The sequence below is a fragment of the Sinocyclocheilus grahami genome, unplaced genomic scaffold (genome assembly GCF_001515645.1).
Source record: "Sinocyclocheilus grahami isolate Dianchi unplaced genomic scaffold, SAMN03320097.WGS_v1.1 scaffold427.1, whole genome shotgun sequence".
NCBI classification, from domain to species: domain Eukaryota; kingdom Metazoa; phylum Chordata; class Actinopteri; order Cypriniformes; family Cyprinidae; genus Sinocyclocheilus; species Sinocyclocheilus grahami.
Genome location: NW_015505606.1, coordinates 716,432 through 736,261, shown reverse-complemented (window position 1 = coordinate 736,261; position 19,830 = coordinate 716,432). Strand labels below are relative to the sequence as shown.

At 38.1% G+C, this 19,830-nt stretch overlaps 1 protein-coding gene across 1 annotated transcript in view; it reads left to right on the top strand.

Moving 5' to 3' along the window:
* LOC107551594 (LIM and calponin homology domains-containing protein 1-like) overlaps window positions 1-19,830 on the top strand; it is a 34,900-nt gene that overhangs the window by 1,536 nt on the left and 13,534 nt on the right. The window contains exons 3-15 of the mRNA XM_016233262.1: window positions 1,021-1,359; window positions 1,978-2,259; window positions 3,302-3,589; window positions 4,661-5,053; window positions 6,058-6,384; window positions 6,812-7,027; window positions 9,769-9,798; window positions 10,659-10,755; window positions 10,838-10,995; window positions 12,921-13,389; window positions 14,141-14,447; window positions 16,556-16,674; window positions 17,929-18,016. Coding sequence (XP_016088748.1) covers window positions 1,021-1,359; window positions 1,978-2,259; window positions 3,302-3,589; window positions 4,661-5,053; window positions 6,058-6,384; window positions 6,812-7,027; window positions 9,769-9,798; window positions 10,659-10,755; window positions 10,838-10,995; window positions 12,921-13,389; window positions 14,141-14,447; window positions 16,556-16,674; window positions 17,929-18,016 — 3,113 coding nt within the window. The remainder of the gene's footprint in view (window positions 1-1,020; window positions 1,360-1,977; window positions 2,260-3,301; window positions 3,590-4,660; window positions 5,054-6,057; window positions 6,385-6,811; window positions 7,028-9,768; window positions 9,799-10,658; window positions 10,756-10,837; window positions 10,996-12,920; window positions 13,390-14,140; window positions 14,448-16,555; window positions 16,675-17,928; window positions 18,017-19,830) is intronic.

The window sequence follows — 19,830 nt, the reverse complement described above, 5'->3', positions numbered from 1 at the left end:
TCTCGAACAAGCAAATCACCAAACGGCATTCTGGGTTGAGCGAGCCGTATTGAGCGAAATATTACCACTCCGCTCACATGCTCTGGTTGTGTGTAGGGCCTAGTAGCTAAAGATAGGTGCTGGTAATCACAAAGCTTGATGAGTTGTCATCTAACCCCAGGTTGCTATGTGTGAAATGTCCCTTTATACTTTTGCTTTGAATTTGTGCTGCCAAGAATTGTTTCATCTACATTATAGCATGGCGTTGACACGGTTGTGAATTAGCTTTAGCCTTTGTAGCTTAGTTAATGTTTTGAGTTGATGTCAGCTATGTAGTGCGAAGATATACCGACTTGTTTTGTCAGCTTGTGAATGCATTGGATGTGATTCTGACTAGTCTGAATCTGTGCTAATTTGTGATGAGGAGAATATGTGTGTGACTTTTTATTGGGTTGAGCATATTATGTTAGCTATGCTAATTTGGCTCATTCCGTCTGCATCAACTTCTGATACGGAAAGACTAACATCTTTACGTTATAGAGCGCAACAGTCCCATTTATTTTCTCCACAGGGGAGTTTATTTTGAGTAATAACTTTTAAACTATGACCTACTGTGGGCTACAAGGTTGTTAATCGATGGTATATCAACATTGTTTAAACTTATTCTTAAATAATCATGTTCAGCAGTGGAATTCCTGGTAAAAACTACATTACCCATGATTCTGCAGAGAAATTTCCACCAATCAGAGAATCATGACAAGCAAATCATGTTAAAAGAGCTCTTAAGTGCCTGCCCATTTTGCAATAAATGTAAAACATAATGCACGATATTGGATTTTTTCCACACTCAAAATCAACATCTTTAAATCAGTAGTTTTAAATTTCTTGTTTTTAATTTCATTATGTCATTATGCCGTATGGAAAAAATGAATGGGGAAAAAAACTTCCGGAAACCAAGGCCGCTAAAAAGTGGAAGCACACTGTTGCACTCTGTTTTTCTAAAATATATTCAAATGTTGTCATGGCGAATTTTCTCCTCAGTCCAATTGTGAACCATGTGGAGGACAGTGAAGCTAAACCACCTTCACCTGACATCATTCTCCGTCGTGACAATGAGTTCATGCGTGCCACTGCTCCACAACAGTGGGATTCGAATGAGGAAGATGATGACGAAGAGGCAGAACGGAAGGTTCCAGATGTCCAAAAGGATGATCTTGCTTCTCGCAGAGCACGAATGAATCAGTTTAAACCCAGCGTGGCACGTCACTTCCTGCCAGGCACTTGTAGCTGGAAGGACCAAGAAAAATGGGAGGGAATCAGACTGGCATCCCAGCATGCCGTGTTGGAGAGGATGGAGAAGATAGAACAGGAGAAAAGAAGGTGTGCTTGTGACAGAGAGTGATGGGGTCTCATGCTCAGGGACTAGTTATATTGGCTTTACAAATCTAACACAATGTTATTGGACAAATCTGGGTCAGGGTTTTTTCAAACTCATTATCTCAGAGACTTGCGGCCATAGTTTGCTAATGAAGCTTTGGGAAAAACACCCCAGAACTGACCAGCAACTGCCCAAAACAACATACTGGCTAGTGGCTAAAAAAGCTTACAGCTCTTCAAAATACCAATGTTTTCAAAGTATACACAGCTGATATTACACAAAATTAAACTTCTCTCTTCAAACTGCCCAACGATTCAAAGAATATAAAGACTGTATAACCTTAAAACAAACCTTCAGTTCAACAAGTTTGTCTTCAATATCTTTACTTTTGGAGTATAGTGTTGTTCTATTTGCCTCTGTAGCTCTAGTATCTTTTCTGATTACAGAGTTTGTCCATACATTACATACCATACATGTGGTATTATGCATTGTGCATAGAAATTAGGTGTATACCCTTATAATTGGTAATGGTCTCTAGGCAGTATTGGTATTGTTGCTGTGTTCTGTGGGATGATGGGTTAATCTTTTCTGTTTCTTATAATGCTACATTTCTACCACAGTCAGGCTGACTCCGCCTCCCCTGAGGTGCCAATCATAATTCGTAAGGACAATCCTTTCTTGAATCCTGAAAAAGACAGGGGAAAAGAGGGGAATGAGGAAGATGAGAGAGAGGAAGAGGGGAAGATAGTTGTTCCAAACCCACTCAAAGATGATCTAGCCAGGAGGCGGACTGGGAGAGGGCTACACCCTCCCAAAGATCCTCATCAGTCATTGGTCCAGACTTCCATCACTCAGTCAGACCTGGAGACATGGCAGAGGCTCAAGATGAATACAGATAGCAGGTGCCTTAAAACAAACACGCTCTCTAACACTTTTGCTCTTTTTTATGCACATTTGACCACAGGGTCCAAAATTAACACAAATAATGTGACTTTGGCGAGTAAATAAAATGAGTTACTGGTAAATTTATTAGGAACCAAAACATTATACATGGTTTAAATTTTACACGAAGACTGTATTCCTGGAAGTGACTGAAAGTATGGAAGAAAAAACTACTAAAAATAAATTTGTAAAAATAAATTTATAAAAAAAATGCAAAAATGTTTTATTCAATACAGTTTCAAGGTTGGAAAAAATATTTATAATATTCTTTAACTATTAATGTTTGAATTTTATTTAAATGTCAATACTTCAAAGGGCTAGTTCACCCAAAAATGAAAATTCTGTCATTAATTACTCACATATCATTAATTAATGTAACGAAGCGTCACTCGAAGTGGGATCCATAAGCAGGCTTTATTACAATCGTGGTCAAACAGGCAATGGTCACATACCAGCAAACACAGTGACGGGGGGTAAACACAATCGTTGTCAGTAAACAGGCTAAAAGTTGGGGCAGGTGGCAATGAATCACAACTCAGCGACAAGGCGGATAATCCAGAAGGCAGGTAGCAGAGTATCATAAACGAGGTACACACAGGGTCACAACAGGCAGGCAAAACAGAGAAAACCGCTCAGAAATGAAAACCGCTGTAAAACCAGACTTCGCAATGAGCTGGAAGGAACAGACTGTTTATATAGGCCAGCTGATGGGCTACAGCTGGGCTAGGTGATCAGTGCCAGATACGGGGCTGATGGGAAATGTAGTGTGAGAGTGTAAGAGTCAATATTCGGGTGAGGGAGCCCTCTGATGGTCGGAAGAGGGAATCACGGAGTTCGCCTCTGTGACAATTAATGACATGTGGGTGAGTAATTAATCACAGATTTTTCATTTTTGGGTGAAGTAACCTTTTAATATTTACATTTAAATATTTGTTATTTGCATGTGTGGCAAAAAGCCATTCCTCCTGCTTAGCTCAGTTTATCCTTTATACTGATCTACAGTGAGTCTGGCTCCACTCCTGCTGAAGTGTCAATCATAACTCGCAAGGACAACCCCTTCCTGACCCCTGAGAAAGACAGTGAGAGTGAGCAGGAGAAGGAGGAGGGAACAGACAGAGAGAAAGGGGCGAGGGTGGTGATGCCTAATGTAAAGACAGATGACCTGGCCAGAAGGCGGGGTCAAAGTGGGCCTGTCCCACAGAGAGACCCCCGGCAGTCATTGGCTCAAACAACCATCACTCAGTCAGACCTGGAGAAATGGCAAAGGCTCAAGATGAATACAGAGAGCAGGTGCCTGACATGTAACCTTTATCTTTGACCCCTGACATAGCATGACTCATCAACAAGCTTCAAGACATTTTAGAAGTTTCACACTGCTGAAACTGAGCTTATTACACGTGAACACACCATTAGTTTCTATTTTATTTCATTGTTTACTTCACAATATGACCCATTTAGACACCATTGTGTTCTTAGAATCAAGCAGAGCAGTAATATTTGGTCCTGTGATGTGAAGTATACTGACACACTATTGCTTGTTGAGGACCGCCTGCTTTCAGAAACCAAGTTATGTTTATCAAATGATCTGAACATACATGCAGAGACTCACCCTCATGTGCGTTGGAGTTTGTGTATAGTGATCTTAGCAGTGATGCTGCATTTACAGGGCATGTTGATTTCATCTCACTGGGGTTTATGAAAGAGAACTCATGCCTTGAGAGAATATTAGCATGATGCAAGCAACTGTAGCAGCACTGAATGAATGATGCTTGAAACTGTTATTATTTTGGCTAGGAGGGCTTATAATTGAGGCTGTTAGCATGATGCTAACAACTATAGCACCCCTAAATGATGCTAAAACGGCGCTTTTTTGGCCTGTTTAGGATTAGCTGTGAATAGCTTAGAGTAAGGCAGTTATCATGATGCTAACAACATAGCACTCATGAATGATACTTGAATCTGCTCTTGTTTGGGCTACTTAGCAGGAAAATTAACTGTGAATGGCTTGCATTGAGGCTGTTAGTATGATGCTAACAACTGTAGCACCCACAAATTGTGTGAAACATGAACTTTTTGGCCTGTTTAGAAGATAAATTAGCTGTGAATGCCACAGTAGTAGTCTGTGAAGAAACAGGAAAAAAGATGAAATATGTGTTTGTGCTTGTGTAAGAGAGTAATAAAGTGTGTTTCTGTAGTTTTGAGTAACTGCAATGCAGTTGCTTTGGTTCCCACTGGACTGCATCTTGCATTGCCTGTATCTGCATTCTCTGTCCTCCCCCCTCATTTTTTTATTTTCTATCTCTGACTCATTGTTTCTCTCTTTCCTTCCACGCCTCACACATTATGAACTAACTTACTCAGTGGAGATGCAAACCCTGAGCCGCTTCCCATCATGCCCCCTGAACCTCCGAACCCTGTTCTGTTTGACCTTAAAATGCCTTTGACCTCCACCGAGCGCAGAGTGCTGGAGGAGGAACTGGCTGAGAAAGCAAAGGATGAGAGGGAGGATGATGAAGAGGATGAAGAAGAAGAGAGGCAACCAGATATAGAAAAGGATGACATGCTAGCTCGTAGAACAGGAGCATTTCAGAAGCCAGCAAGCGGGACTTCATATAACAGATTCCTCCCGCAGTCGGGTTCCAAGAGAGAGGGTGCTACAGCAGCTTCCTTAGCCCAGAAAGGAACGAGTGGAGAAAGAGATCTCCAATACCTTGAAAGAAGCATAAAGACAAAGAGAACCAAGATTGGACATAGGTGGGACAAGCAAGGCTGGCAGTCTCAAACTTCTCTTTGTTGGTAATGCATGAGTCTAACATGCTTTGTGCCATGGTGAAGAAAATACTCTTTCCTTTTGAGCACAATATTTATATTTTAGTAGTGTTGTCTAAGGAAAGCATGACTTTTAGCTTTTCTCATACTTGGTTAGGGATTTACTGCACCATTTGTGCAAAATATATAATGATACCTTGCTGATAAGCATTGTTACTAAGTGGTTGAATGTTTAATATTTGTTTAAAAATTCTGACAATATGATAAGCCTGATTATTTCCAGTAAATGGCTGATATTAAAAAACTACTGTTCTGTCTAAATAAATAAAAAACTAAAATCAGTTATTTTAAATTCTGTAAATTAATTTAGACATAATACCATTTTGATGTATAATATGGAAAATTAATATTTTGAGATTTGCTCAAGATTAAACTTGATGTTAAATTGTTAATGTTTTTAATGAATAACTGTAATTCAGGTAATCAAAATATAAATATAGAAATAATTATTTAAATATCTAAATTATTTATGGGTTGTAGATATAAATAATTAGCCAATTAAATATCCAATATTGACCAATACTGATCAATAATAAAACTCCAATGTTGCCTGATTACTGATATAGCACTGACTGATACTGTAACGTGCATCACTAGTTTTTTGCCTCGCAGACAATAAATTGGGGGGAAAATATAGATTTACACTGAAAGAGACACCTCTATCTAGAAATCAAAATGCTTTGGCCAGGATACAACCTTCCAGAATTCCTTAGAAGCCAATTTGCAATAGCAACCACCCAGAACACCTCAGCAATGAGCTTAAAATCACACAGAACATCTCACAGAAGTTTGTTTTTTGTTCTTAGGGAAATGTAGGTGTGCATTTGTTTTGAACCTGCTTGCATTAAGTTTTGCCTTGGAGAATATTGCATTATATCAAACTGAGTTTCATTTTCCAAGTTAGTTATCAGCATATGCTGTTTTGACAGAAATGAACCAGTCAGCCAAGTAACAAAGACACCTGTTCCAGTTGCTGTAGTCATAGAAAAGAACCCCGACATTGTACGTTCTTCTGCAACTAACGCCAATCGCTCTGGCAGTTACGATGAATGTGGGGATGACGATCAACTGCCAGATTTTGAGAAGGATGACATGATTGCACGAAGGACCGGATCTTACCAAAAGCCAAGTGCAGGACAGGCTTTTAATGCTTTTCTGCCCAAACCTGTTGCTGTCAAACATAAAATCACTCCTGTCAGTGGATCGCGGTCATACCTCAAGCCAAGAGAGCAAGAGACAGCCCCGTCTCTGGACAGGTTAGGACCCTTTAGGACTGAAGTGTTTGCCTGTGAATGCTCTGAATGCTTCTTTTGTGGTGTCCGTGCAAAAGGAGATTGTTTAAATTGCTATTAAATAAATTTTTTTAGATGTGGATTTGAGCTTGTTTAGTTCTTGTGTAGTTGATTTTCCAAGTACAGAGAAGTGATGAATGTCCTGTGCATCAGTGATTTTTGGTGGCTATTGTCTGTTTACTAATATTTGTGACTGGCTTGGAGTTTCTTCACAAAACTGAATTTTCTCTTTGTTTCTAATCTTTGTATATATATATATATACTTCACTCTGTTCTTTGCACTTGTCTTCTCTGTTCTCTCTGGCGATTTGTGTTTTGTAGCCAGAGAACAGAGCCTCGGCCTCCCTTTCACAGCACTGCTTTGCTTTAGTAACCATGGCAAATTTCTCAGCTTCACCCTTAGCTCTGTGGCCCCGCCCCCAAGAAATGCTGAGGACACGCCTAGGAAGTGCCCTCAGATGATGGACAGGCAGGAGGCGGACTCTGTGGGTGTGGTGGGACATGAAAGTCTTATTAAAGATGAGACTGTTACCAAAAGCCCCTCCCCCAGACCCCACCAACCCCCACGTCAGCCCCTTTGGCAGGAAGATGATGATCTCCCCCCAATGTGAGAAAGCACTTTCAGGACCAATTTATTACTTTTGAAAACAGCTCTGATTGAAATGTAGTTTTGTATTTCTGCATGGAAAGATTGTGTCCCATGCCTGTGTCTCTGCGTTTTATCACTGTTTCACTTTACTTTGTTCATTGGTGAAATGGTTATCCTTAAAGGTGCTGTAAGGGATTTTATTAGTGAAAAGCAAGCTTTTTTTTATTTTTAAGAGTTTAGATTTGCTTATACGTGTCATTTGAGGGTGGAATTTTGGAAAGAGCAGGTGGTTTAATGCAGTGACTGACCTGGGGGGAGTTAGTGAAATGGCTAACTTACAGCACCTTTAAAGTCAATATGAAATGCTGTTGAGAACTCATTTTACTAACATGTTTTGTAAAATCAGATTAGGAAAATACATTAAGACCCACACAAACATTTATATACACTGCTCAAAATTTTTTAAGGAACGCTTTGAAAACAAATCAGATCTCAATGGGGAAAAATATCATGCTGGATATCTATACTGATATGGACTGGGTAATGTGTTAGGAACGAAAGGATGCCACATCGTTTGATGGAAATGAAAATTATCAACCTACAGAGGGCTGATTTCAAAGACACCCCGAAAATCAAAGAAAATTATGCAGCAGGCTTGTCCATTTTGTTGAAACTTTATTGTAGCAACTCAAAATGGTACTCAGTAGTTTGTTTGGCCCCCACGTGCTTGTATGCATGCCTGACAACGTCGGGGCATGCTCCTAATGAGACAACGGATGGTGGATCAAGGCATCACTGAGCTCCTGGACAGTCTGATGTGCAACCTGGCGGCGTCGGATGGACCGAAACATAATGTCCCAGATGTGTTCTATTAGATTTAGGTCAGGCGAGCGTGGGGGCCATTCAATGGTATCAATTCGTTCATCCTCCAGGAACTGTCTTCATACTCTCACCACATGAGGCTGGGCATTGTCGTGCACCAGGAGGAACCCAGGACCCACTGCACCAGTGTAGGGTCTGACAATAGGTCCAAGGATTTCATCCCAATACCTAATGGCAGTCAGGGTGCCATTGTCTAGCCTGTAGAAGTCTGTGCGCCCTTCCATGGATATGCCTCCCCAGACCATCACTGACCTACCACCAAACCGGTCATGCTGAACGATGTTACTGGCAGCATAACGTTCTTCATGGCTTCTCCAGACCCTTTCACGTCTGTCACATGTGATCAGGGTGAACCTGCTCTCATCTGTTAAAAGCACAGGGCACCAGTGGCGGACCTGCCAATTCTGGAGTTTAATGACAAATGCTAATCGAGCTACACGGTGCCGGGCAGTGAGCACAGGGCCCACTAGAGGATGTCGGACCCTCAGGCCACCCTCATGAAGTCTGTTTCTGATTGTTTGGTCAGAGACATTCACACTTTTGGCCTGCTGGAGGTCATTTTGTAGGGCTCTGGCAGTGCTCATCCTGTTCCTCCTTGCACATAGGAGCAGATATCAGTCCTGCTGATGAGTTAAGGACCTTCTACTGCCCTGTCCAGCTCTCCAGAGTAACTGCCTGTCTCCTGGAATCTCTTACATGCTCTTGAGACTGTGCTGGGAGACACAGCATACCTTCTGGCAGTGGCACATATTGATGTGCTATCCTGGAGGAGTTGGACTGCCTGTGCAACCTCTGTAGGGTCCAAGCATCGCCTCATGCTACCAGTAGTGACACTGACCCTAGCCAAATGCAAAACTAGTGAAAAAACAGTCAGAAAAGATGAGTAGGGAAAAAAATGTCAGTGGCCTCCACCTGTAAAACCATTCCTGTTTTGGGGGTCGTCTCATTGTTGCACATCTAGTGCACCTGTTGTTAATTTAATTTACACCAAAGCAGCTGAAACTGATTAACAACCCCCTCTGCAACTTAACTGACCTGGGCTGCGTTTCCCAAAAGCATCGTAAGCCTAAGTTGTTCGTAGATCCATTGGCGGCAATGGGTCTACGATGTAGGCTTACGATGCTTTTAGGAAACGCAGCCCAGATCAATATCCCAGGAGTTTAATTGACTTGATGCAATACTCTGATTAAAAAGTGTTCCTTTAATTTTTTTTGAGCAGTGTATATATATATATATATATATATATATATATATATATATATATATATATACACAGTAGTCAACATTTGAAGTCAAAACCTTTCATCAAAGTTCATCAAAACTAGGACAACCGCATGTTAGTGCCAAGTGTAAACACAGCCTATATTCTCTCTCTCTCTCTCTCTCTCTCTCTCTCTCTCTCTCTCTCTATATATATATATATATATATATATGAAGAGTTAATTTGCAAAAACAGATAACTCCGTTTTTAACAATTTTCAGAAATCAAGTTTTTTCATTGTGCATTCCAATTAATCTCAATCAAACTGCAGTTGTTGTTTTTTTATTAGGTTAAAAAATAACTTAAAAATACAGCTAACTAACACAATAAAACATAACATAATAAAAAAGTTTTTTGAAAATTAAAAAAATTTAGTTATCTGTTTTTGCAAATAAACTCTTCATATACTGTACATACGGTATATATAAAATGTGTGTGTAATATAGTGAGGCAATGTTTTATTTTGAGGGGTAGGCCTAATACAATATATCTATATATATATATATATATAGATATATATTTTAAAGGACTGTAATTCGTGTTCTATTATGTTCAACCATTTTGTTCTTTAAAGCTCAGCTTTATTTACATTGTTTTTTATCCATTAATGTTCTAGATTCAGAGCTACTAGTGTTTCTGACACAGAGTAAGTTTCTTTTCCTTTCTCTTTGTATTTCTTACTGTTGCTGAAGAACTGAGCAGTTGCATGTAGCAAGCATTCAGCAGTGTCTCTGTTCACATGCAGATACAACCATTTTCTAAACTGACATACTCTCTTGAACTTTGTGCATGCATATTCAAAAGTCAAGCCTGCCCCTACACATGCATGTAATAACATATGTTTGAATCTTTCTCATGGTTTGCTGTGGTGGATACTTCAGCTCCCTGTATTAAAGGAATATTCAGCAAAAAAATAAAATTCATTAATTTACTCCTCATGTCGTTCTAAATCTATGACTATGTGAGGGAGAAAAACATGAATGTGCTACTCTCTCTTTTCTTTTCCATGCATTTATAATAAATTGGAGTTTACAAGCTTCAAAAAGATGTAAATATGACTTGTGTGCACATATTTTACATTTAATGAAGTCATCTGATTTGTATTAAAAAACAAAAATTTGATATGGTATCATGATAATATGGGTTTTGAACAACATGACGGTTTCTTGAGCAATAAGAAATTATATTGTCAAAAATTTACATTTTACTTGTACTTTTTCTTGTAGTTCTGTTTATATTGTTCATGGTCCCAATAACCATGTGTTGCTCTTGCACTAACATTTCTTCCATTTAACCATGTCATTCCTCTTTAACATCATACTGTCATATATATATATATATATATGTCTAACTTTTTTTATCAAGAATTTCCTATTTTCGTGCCTTCAGGTCTCAGAGGAAGAGATGTGTTGTTATTTTCGATCTGGCTTTGATTGCACCTTTCCTTCTTCAGCTAAAAGCGTTACAGCACTTGTAAACATGTCTGTTTTTGTTTGTTATTCAAAGGAGTATGAGTTTGATTGACATGCGGGATGAAGAGGATGAGATGGCCTACCTTCGGCCACACAGCCAATCACGACATGAGGAGGACCAGTGGCAGGACGTGAGTCACACAAACCCACACAAGCATGTGTTTAATGAGCTTACACGCATAAGTGTGTACATTCTCTGACTTCTGTGTGTAGGACTTGGCTCGCTGGAAGAATCGAAGGCGAAGTGCATCTCAAGATTTGATCAAAAAGGAAGAAGAGCGGAAGATGATGGAGAAGTTAATGACAGCGGATGGAGGATCTGGCCATCGCAGGAAGAGCATCAAGACATACAAAGAAATCATAGAGGAGAAGTGAGACACACTGAAATCTCTATGCCCTCCTGATGTAGCAGATTGTGGGGTTTAGTGAATAGAAGTATTGGCATTGAAATACAGAGTGCAAAATTTACTGCTTTTTAGTGAAACTGCCTTTTAGAATTGGTCTAGGCTTAGGGTCACTAGGCTTGACTAAAATACACCTTCTATGATGAGCATGTTTTTAATTTTTGGATTAAAATTCATTTAGATGATGAATTTTAAAAATGTCAGGGCAATACATTGGGATATCGTAATTACTTTTTTATTTTTACGTAACGGTAATAATAAGAAATGCTTTTTGATGTTTGGTGAAATCTTTCACCAAATCAGCATATTAGAATGATTTCTGAAGGATCATGTAACACTGAAGACCAGATTAATGGTTGCTGAAATTTCAGCTTTGCATAGTAGGAATAAATTACATTTTAAAATATATTCAAATAGAAAACAGTTATTTAGCAAAAATATTTCACAATATTACTGTTTTTGATTATATAATACTTTGATTAATAATACTTAAAGGGGTCATATGACGTTTCTAAAAATAATATTATGTTGTGTAATTAAATGTGTTTATGCGGTTTAAGGTTAAAAAACACATTATTTTCCACATACTGTACATTATTGTTTCTCCTCTATGCCCCGCCTTTCTGAAACGCGTCGATTTTTATAAAGCTCATCAGTCTAAAAAAACGAGGTGTGATCTGATTGGCCAACTATCCAGTGCGTTGTAATTGTCCGAATTCCTCAAGCGTGTGATGGAAATGTTACGCCCCTCACCATACTGTGATGCCGTCTCCCAGCAGGACGAGACAAAACCAATAAAACCCATTATAAACGAGGCATTTGTTGCATCCAGTGGGGACATAAGTACTGATTATAATGACTTACACTGTCTTTTTACGCATTGCGTTGCATCGCACCGCGTAAACAGAAAGCCATGACCAAAACCAACTCACGTTTGAATCATCAGTGGCAAATTCTATAAATATGAAAATGTACTTACAGGCTGTGAGTCAGCATCATAGACTGTATAGGGTCAGCATGTGCGCCGAAGGAGAAACGGGAACTGAATTCACCGGAACACCGGCATTGTAAGCTACTCTCCCAGGAAACAGTCCTCGTCCTCCGTAAAATGCGCTGCACACATCTGAATATTTGGGTTGAACTGTTCTGGAACAGTGTTGTAAATACAACTTAACCACTGATTTCTAGTTGTGTCCTCTTTTGGAAGACCAAACAAAGTAGTTTCGCTTTCACAACGAAACACACAGCGTCTCCACGACATGTCGGTGGCGGCAACAATACTACAGCGAGAATCAAAGTTACGCCTTCTTTCTTTGCGTGAACATTTGGGCGGTGTTATGCAAATCTTCCCACACAGTGACGTAGATATGTGGGGGCGTGTTTAAACGAAGTGTTTTAGGAGGGTGTAGACGAGTCTTAACTTTTATAAAGAATATCTCTTTGGGTTTGAGACTTTAGTCTTTGCAACTTTAGGGATCTTATCTATTCACGAACAGCTTGTAACACTCCAAAGAGAAAGGATTCTTTAATGAGCAACAGAGACTTCTTTTAAAAGTAAGTAGTAATCATCTTGTTTTGTTATTTCTTAGAAAAAAATAATATTTGAAGAAATATATATATTATAAATATTTTATAAATATTATATATTTATATTTTATAAATATATAATATTTTTGTCCACCTAATAAAACTTGTTTAGTGTGACCCACCAACTACAGACTCTTATGACTGTATGTCAAGGTCAGTAATTATGAGATAATTTTTGAAAATGCAGTGTTAGAGCCCCAAAAACTTTTTTATATTTGAACATTTCTCATGAATATACATTAATGAATGAATTATCATTCTAATATGTAATTGACATTCTATTGATCTCACTCTTTCTCTTTCAGAGAGCGTAGGGAACAGGAGCTACATGAACAATACTGTAAGGCCTCCACCCCAGAAGAGAAAGCAGCTGTGCTTCAACGCTATGCTCTCCGTTTCACCATCAGCGATGCCATATTGGAGAAACTCCAGCTCCCCAAACTGCCTTCTGCTGCTCCACCAATGCACACGTCACCTCTTCATCAACCCGAGAAGAAGCTGACATGCACCACCTTAGTAGAAGCAGAGGTCCCAGAGCCTGAACAAACTACCCAAACACACCACAGTGTCTATATAGACCAGAAGACTACACAAAAACAGGCACCGGCACAGGCCAAAACCCCTGAACCATCACCTTCTGAGACCACCAAAGCTCCAGAAGTCCTGTCAGCACTCACACGAGTTCCTCCGGCTCCATCGAAGCCTGTACCCCTGATCACCCCAAAACCCTACAGCCAGCCCAAATTCAGCCAAGGCTTCCGCAAATCAGTCAAGGCAAGAATATCTTTCCCAGGACTGTAATATCTATAACAAATTCATTTAACAATGGCAAAAAATCTCTGCATATAAAAACTGGGTAGGACAGCTAGAGATTTTCAAACTTTTTGGACCTCCAAATGTGATGATCTTACAAAAATATAAAGGCAGTTATAGACCTGTTAATATTGTATGAGAAAACGCATACTATTTTAAGGCAAAATGATTTTTACAAAATTAAATAGTTGGCTTTTAAAATGTAAATATTGAATTACTATACCTGAAGCCAAAGCAGAATTATTAAAATAAAACTAAGCAAAATAATTAAATCAATTAATTAAAAAGTTAAAATAATTTACTTAGAGTTAAGTGAATGTACATCCATTTCATAAAATCTTTTTGATTTGAAATTTTATTTATTTTTTTTCTCAAGTTTTCCACGGTGTCGAGGCCCATGTTTAAAAACCCCTGAGACAATGCCAGAATAGTTCACTAAAAAATGTAAATTCTGTCATTACTCACGTTCAAAATCTGTATGAACACAACAGAAGTTATCTTTCATAATGTCTTTTTCCGTATAATGAAAATGGATGAGACTAATGACAGTTGTCGTTGTCATTGGCTTCCTTTGTATGAAAAAGACCAACCTGGACATCTTGCTAGATAGCTCCTTATGTGTTTCACGCAAGAACGACATAAAGGCAAGTAAATTATCTTTGGGTAATAATAATCAGCTTAAATAAATGTGTGTTGTTTGTTTTTATTACAGAGTGATGGGCTGATACGTGTGAACTGTGACAGCACTCAGCAGGAGAGCAGAGAGAGGGCTGATAGAGATTCTATGTTGTGTCCTCAAATCAACTTCTCTTCCTCACCTCCAAAGCCAGATACTCAAAGTCAACAAAATGAGGAGCTCATTGTTTTAGAAGCCTCAGAACACCAGCAAAACTTACAGACTTCCATTTCTGACAAGAAGAATGAAGTCATAAAGGAGGAAAAAAAGTGTTCTCTTAGTCCTCAGGAAGAGAATAGCAAAGAAGACACCTCAACTACACTGTCGGTGTCAGAACCAGAAGGTTGAGAATTATAATATTAGCCACAGTTTTTTAATATTTTGAATATTTGTGGAATATATACAGTCGAAGTCAAAAGTTTACATACACCTTGCAGAATCTGCAAAATGTTAATTATTTTACCAAAATAAGAGGGATCATACAAAATGCATGTTATTGTTTATTTAGTACTGACCTGAATAAGATTTCACATAAAAGATGATTACATATAGTCCACAAGAGAAAATAATTTTAGAATTTATAAATATGACCCCACTCAAAGGTTTACATACACTTGAATCTTAATACTGTGTTGTTACCTGAATGATCCACAGCTGTGTTTTTTTTTGTTTAGTGATAGTTGTTCATGAGTCCCTTGTTTGTCCTGAACAGTTAAACTGCCTTCTGTTCTTAAGAAAAGTCCTTCAGGTCCCACAATTTTTTTTGGTTTCCCAGCATTTTTGTGTATTTTTAAACAATGACTGTAGGATTTTGATCCATCTTTTCACACTGAGGACAACTGAGGGACTCATATGCAACAACAAAAGGTTCAAACACTCACTGATGCTCCAGAAGGAAAAACGATGCATTAAGAGCAAGAGAACAGAATGAAGATGTGTACATTTTTCTTATTTGGCCTATTATGCCTATTTTTCATTAAGTACTGCCCTTCAGAAGATACTTGCATGTTTCCCTGAAGACAAAATAAGTTACATTTACCCTGATCTTCACATTTAAAAAGCTGTGGATCATTCAGGGAACAAAACAGTAGTAAGAATCAAGTGTATGTAAACTTTTGAATGGGGTCATTTTTATAAATTCAACTATTATTTTCTCTTGTGGACTATATGTAAACACTAAACATCTTATATATGAAATATCTTGCTCAGGTCAGTACTAAATAATAAGATCCCTCTTATTTTGGTAAAATAATTAACATTTTGCAGATTCTGTATATACTCTGTGTGTGTGTGTGTGTGTGTGTGTGTGCGCGTGTATATATATATATCATTTTTAAGGGGTCTTATCACGAGAAATTAACATATATGAAGGTTTACTATAACTTTAAAAAATCTAAACTTCTTCCTCAGTACAAAAATATATTTTTTTGATAATTAAAGGGATAATTCACTCCAAAATGAAAAACCTGTGATCACTTGCTCACCCTCTGTAAACTGTACGCATTTCTTTCTTCTGTGGAACATAAAACAATATATTTAGAGAAATGTCACAGTGGGTTTTTTTTTTGGGTCCATTCCATACAATGGCGGTGTCCGAAAGCTGAAAAATGCTGCCTTTCAGAGGAAGCTTCATGGCCTGTCTCTTGAGATGCCTTCATCCGATCGATTTTTGAAGGCAGCATAGATGTTTCCATCGCTGCCTTTGATATCCCACAATCCTGTGCATCCCATTTCATGATAGTTGAGCTTAAAAAATAAAGATGGCATCTGAAAGTAGCGTTTGATGATTAGTTTGTGTGTAAATGTATGTTTCTGACCAATTTTTTGATGTTACTTGTTGCGAGAAATCAGTATTATAGTAATTAAATATTCGCTTGGTTATCACCAAAGATTGTTCTATTTTGTTGTAAATCATTAAACCGTTATGTTGCCTCAGACGCCTGTCCAAAATCAGTTTTGTGAGGTGCCTTTGAGCACAAACACTTCCTACTAAGTCATTGCCTGATATGGCAGCAAGGCAACAAGTCAGGAGTCTAAGCTTTCGGACACAGCCAATGGAAGTCAATGGACTCCAATGTTGTTTGGTTCCCAAAATTTTTCAAAATCTTCCACAGAACAAAGACATGCATACAGGTTTGGAATGACAACAGGGTGAGTAAATAATGACATAATTTTCCTTTTTAGGTGGACTATCATTTTAAGTAGTGAAAGTAGTTAAATTTGTTTGCATCTAGTCACCTTAATATATTGACCCTTAGCTGCCCACATTTCACATCAGCAACATCCATTACAGCAAGTGTTAAAAAACTTAACCCCTAAGTGCAAATACATACAAATTCTGATTGAGCAAAAATAAAAATTTGAAACAAAGATAAAATAAGATGGGACTTATTTAAAGCAGAGGTAAACTGAATCATTTTTATATTAGCTTATAGTTTCCTATTTCATCAGGAAAGCAGCCAGTGCCTGACACGATGATGAAGCGCAGCTGTGTTGTCACAACAACCATAGTGACAGAACTCACTCAGACACACCCCGTCCCACCAACTGATGCATCCAGCACCGAGCAGGTGGGCTTGATTTCTCTCTTTTCAATTTTTAATAAAACCTTTATTATTGATTTTCAAATACATCCGCTGATTCTTAAAGGTAGACCCTTGGGCTGGCTGAAAGTAAGCGATTAGTTAAGAGTAGTCTTTATTATTTTGTATGACATTATCTTGTTTGCGTCTTTGAGCTTGATACTTTATTCTTATTGGTCGGTGTCTTTGCATTCATGACTACTAAATTGTTTAACTGACCCAAATGTGTAATTTCCTATATAGTTGTATTAGTTTTATGTCCACAGTCTTATAAAGTAATTCAGAATAATCATGAATAAAAAAATAAACCAGTTTGCCATGTAATAAGCAGGATGATCGACTGATCATTTTCTGACTGTATGAATAGCTGACTGTATATTATCCCTTATTTATTTGTACAGCTAATTTTTGGCAGTGTTTTATACCTTAATAGCATACCTTTAAAAATGGAGCTGAATGTGCTACTGTCCCTGTTGAAAAAAAACAAAACAATATATGCTGGATAGGTGTAGCGGGGCTGACGAGACATGTGGATCCATCTGCAAGCTTTTATTAAAGAGACGTGATATAACAGGCAGGGTCGAACAATGGCAAACAGGTATATGGCAGGCAAAAACACAAGAATAGTCCTAGGGCTAGTGTAGGTCACCGATCGGCAGACAGAATCACAGGGGCGAGACAAGAGGGAAAAATCCAGGGAAACAGGCAAAGATCAGAAACCGCAAAAACAGGCAAGGCAAAACAAGGAAAACACGGAGACTCAGAAAGGGGTACAGGCTAAACAATACTCAGCAGAGAAATGTGGTTAGAGAGGGTGTTATATAGTGAGTGAGGGGATAAGAAACAACTGCGTGCAATCCGTGCAGTGTGCAAATCGTGCAATGAATGATGGGATATGTAGTCCGGGGAGCTATGCAACAGTTTGTGTTGTGCGAGAGTCAATGTAAAGGAAAGGGTGACCTCTGGTGGTGAATAAACAGAAGTCCATGGACCGAATTCGTGACAATAGGTATGTTTTGAAGCATGGCTGCTGGTTTGAGCTGGTTCTTAGCTGGTCATGTGCTGGTCCTAAGCAACTAGCTCCTGCTCAGGACCAGCTTAAACCAGCTGCCATGCTTCAAAACATACCTAACCAGCATATGCTGGATTTTTCAGCAGGGGTGTATTCTATTGGAAACCTGATTTTTTTTCAATTTTGACTGTGAAAACAGGAATGATTTTCATTCTTTTCATTCCCCTCAGCTCGATTCAGTCCATAGCTCATGTGATGTGAGTTCAACTGCCGAGTCAAGCAAGACCGAGCAGACTTCATACTCGCTCTCAATGACAGGTAATACAACCCCACTTTAATTTCTCATAATGTGATGACCAAATTAGTCCCTATTCCAACTTTCCTACTTTTAGTTATTCGTTTAACTCCTCTAAATCCTCTTTTGGGTTACCTTTCTTTCTGGTTTATGTTTTTCTTGCTTTTTGTCTCTTTCATTGACTACCCCTCTGTCATTTGGTGTGCGTGTGGGTCTGTTAGAGTCCTCACATACCTCTAATAGCTCTAGGTTACGCTGGGAGTTCTTCGCTCCAACAGGTAAAACCAATAGATGAACTAATCACACAGGGCTTCCTTCCCCACGAACAGCAGATGATCCATCTGCCCATCGCTGATCATCTCTCGTTTGTCAGCCTCCTTTGACCTCTCCTGTGGAGGTGCATTGTATAGTAAATGCTTGTCTGCTGAGGGCATTATGAGACACTACAGATTTTTAAACTGGTTTTTGAATGTAGGGGAGAGTGGAGTAAGCTGTGCCACTTTACCTTAAGTTGTCATAAAGTTAAGGACAAAGGAGACATATGTCAAACATATTATACTGTACATTATTGTTCAAAAGTGTTTTAATTTTTTTTAATCAGCAAGGACACATTAAATTGATCAAAAGGGACAGTAAAGACGTTTACGTTTTTCCTGTTTCATTTTTTCTATTTCGGATAAATTCTGTTTGTTTTAAACTTCCTATTTTTCAAAGAATCCTGGGAACACAAACATGTATCACCATTTAACAAAAATATTAAGTAGCACAGCTGTTTTAAACATTAATAATAAGAATGTTTCTTGAGCACCATATCAACATATTAGAATGATTTCGGAAGAATCGTGTGAGACTGGAGTAATGGCTGCTGAAAATTCAGCTTTGCGATTACAAAAATGAAGTACATTTTTAAAACATTTAAAAATAAAATTGTTATTTGAAATTGTAATAATATTTCACAATATTACTGATTTTGCTGTATTTTTGTTCAAATAAATGCTGCTTTGGTGAGACTTTCAGTAGCAGCAATAACAAAAACAACAAAAAACGTTATTATTATATTATATTATATTTAATGGCCAATCTCAAATAATATACATGGTTATACAATTGCAATTTACCAATATACAGTGTATGATATATAGTTATAGAACCAGATACATTTGCTTTGACATAAAATTAATTTTAATTGCCATGTAGAAAAGGTACTTTGACTTTGATTTACTAGTCTATAGTATATATTTACTAGTATATAGTCACATGACAAAAATCTTGCACAATTTCTTAAGGAGGTTATTCAGTTTACCCACTCTCACGTCTTACCCCACTCTTTCCTCATCTTTCCTTCTAAACATAGAGTTGTGTGTCATTTTGTCCTCATCAGGCATCTGTAGCATGGACATATGTCAGCACTCCATGACTATAGATCTGATTTATTTAGTCGGGTCATTGTACAGTCATGCACAGTAATTGAACATGTAGAAATTAAGATGCTCTGTGTTATTGCTTTTTTTCTGTTGTTTTCATGTCTAGATTTACAACTCCCAGAGAATAGATCCTTCTTTTCTTTGCCTCTGCTTATACCAGGTATTCATATCCATCTCAGCTGATAGAATCACAAGTGGGCAGTTACATAAAGGTGTAAACAGGGTCCAAAATCATTGATTGAATCCCTCAAACCATATTTGGAAGTGATGAAGACTATAAATATAGTAACACAATGAAACCTGTCAAAATCTGATCATAAGTGGATTCAGGAGATGCAAGTGAGTAATAATAATAATATATGTAAACAAGGATCACAAGATGGATGTTAGTACCGGGTGTAAATAGAGACATC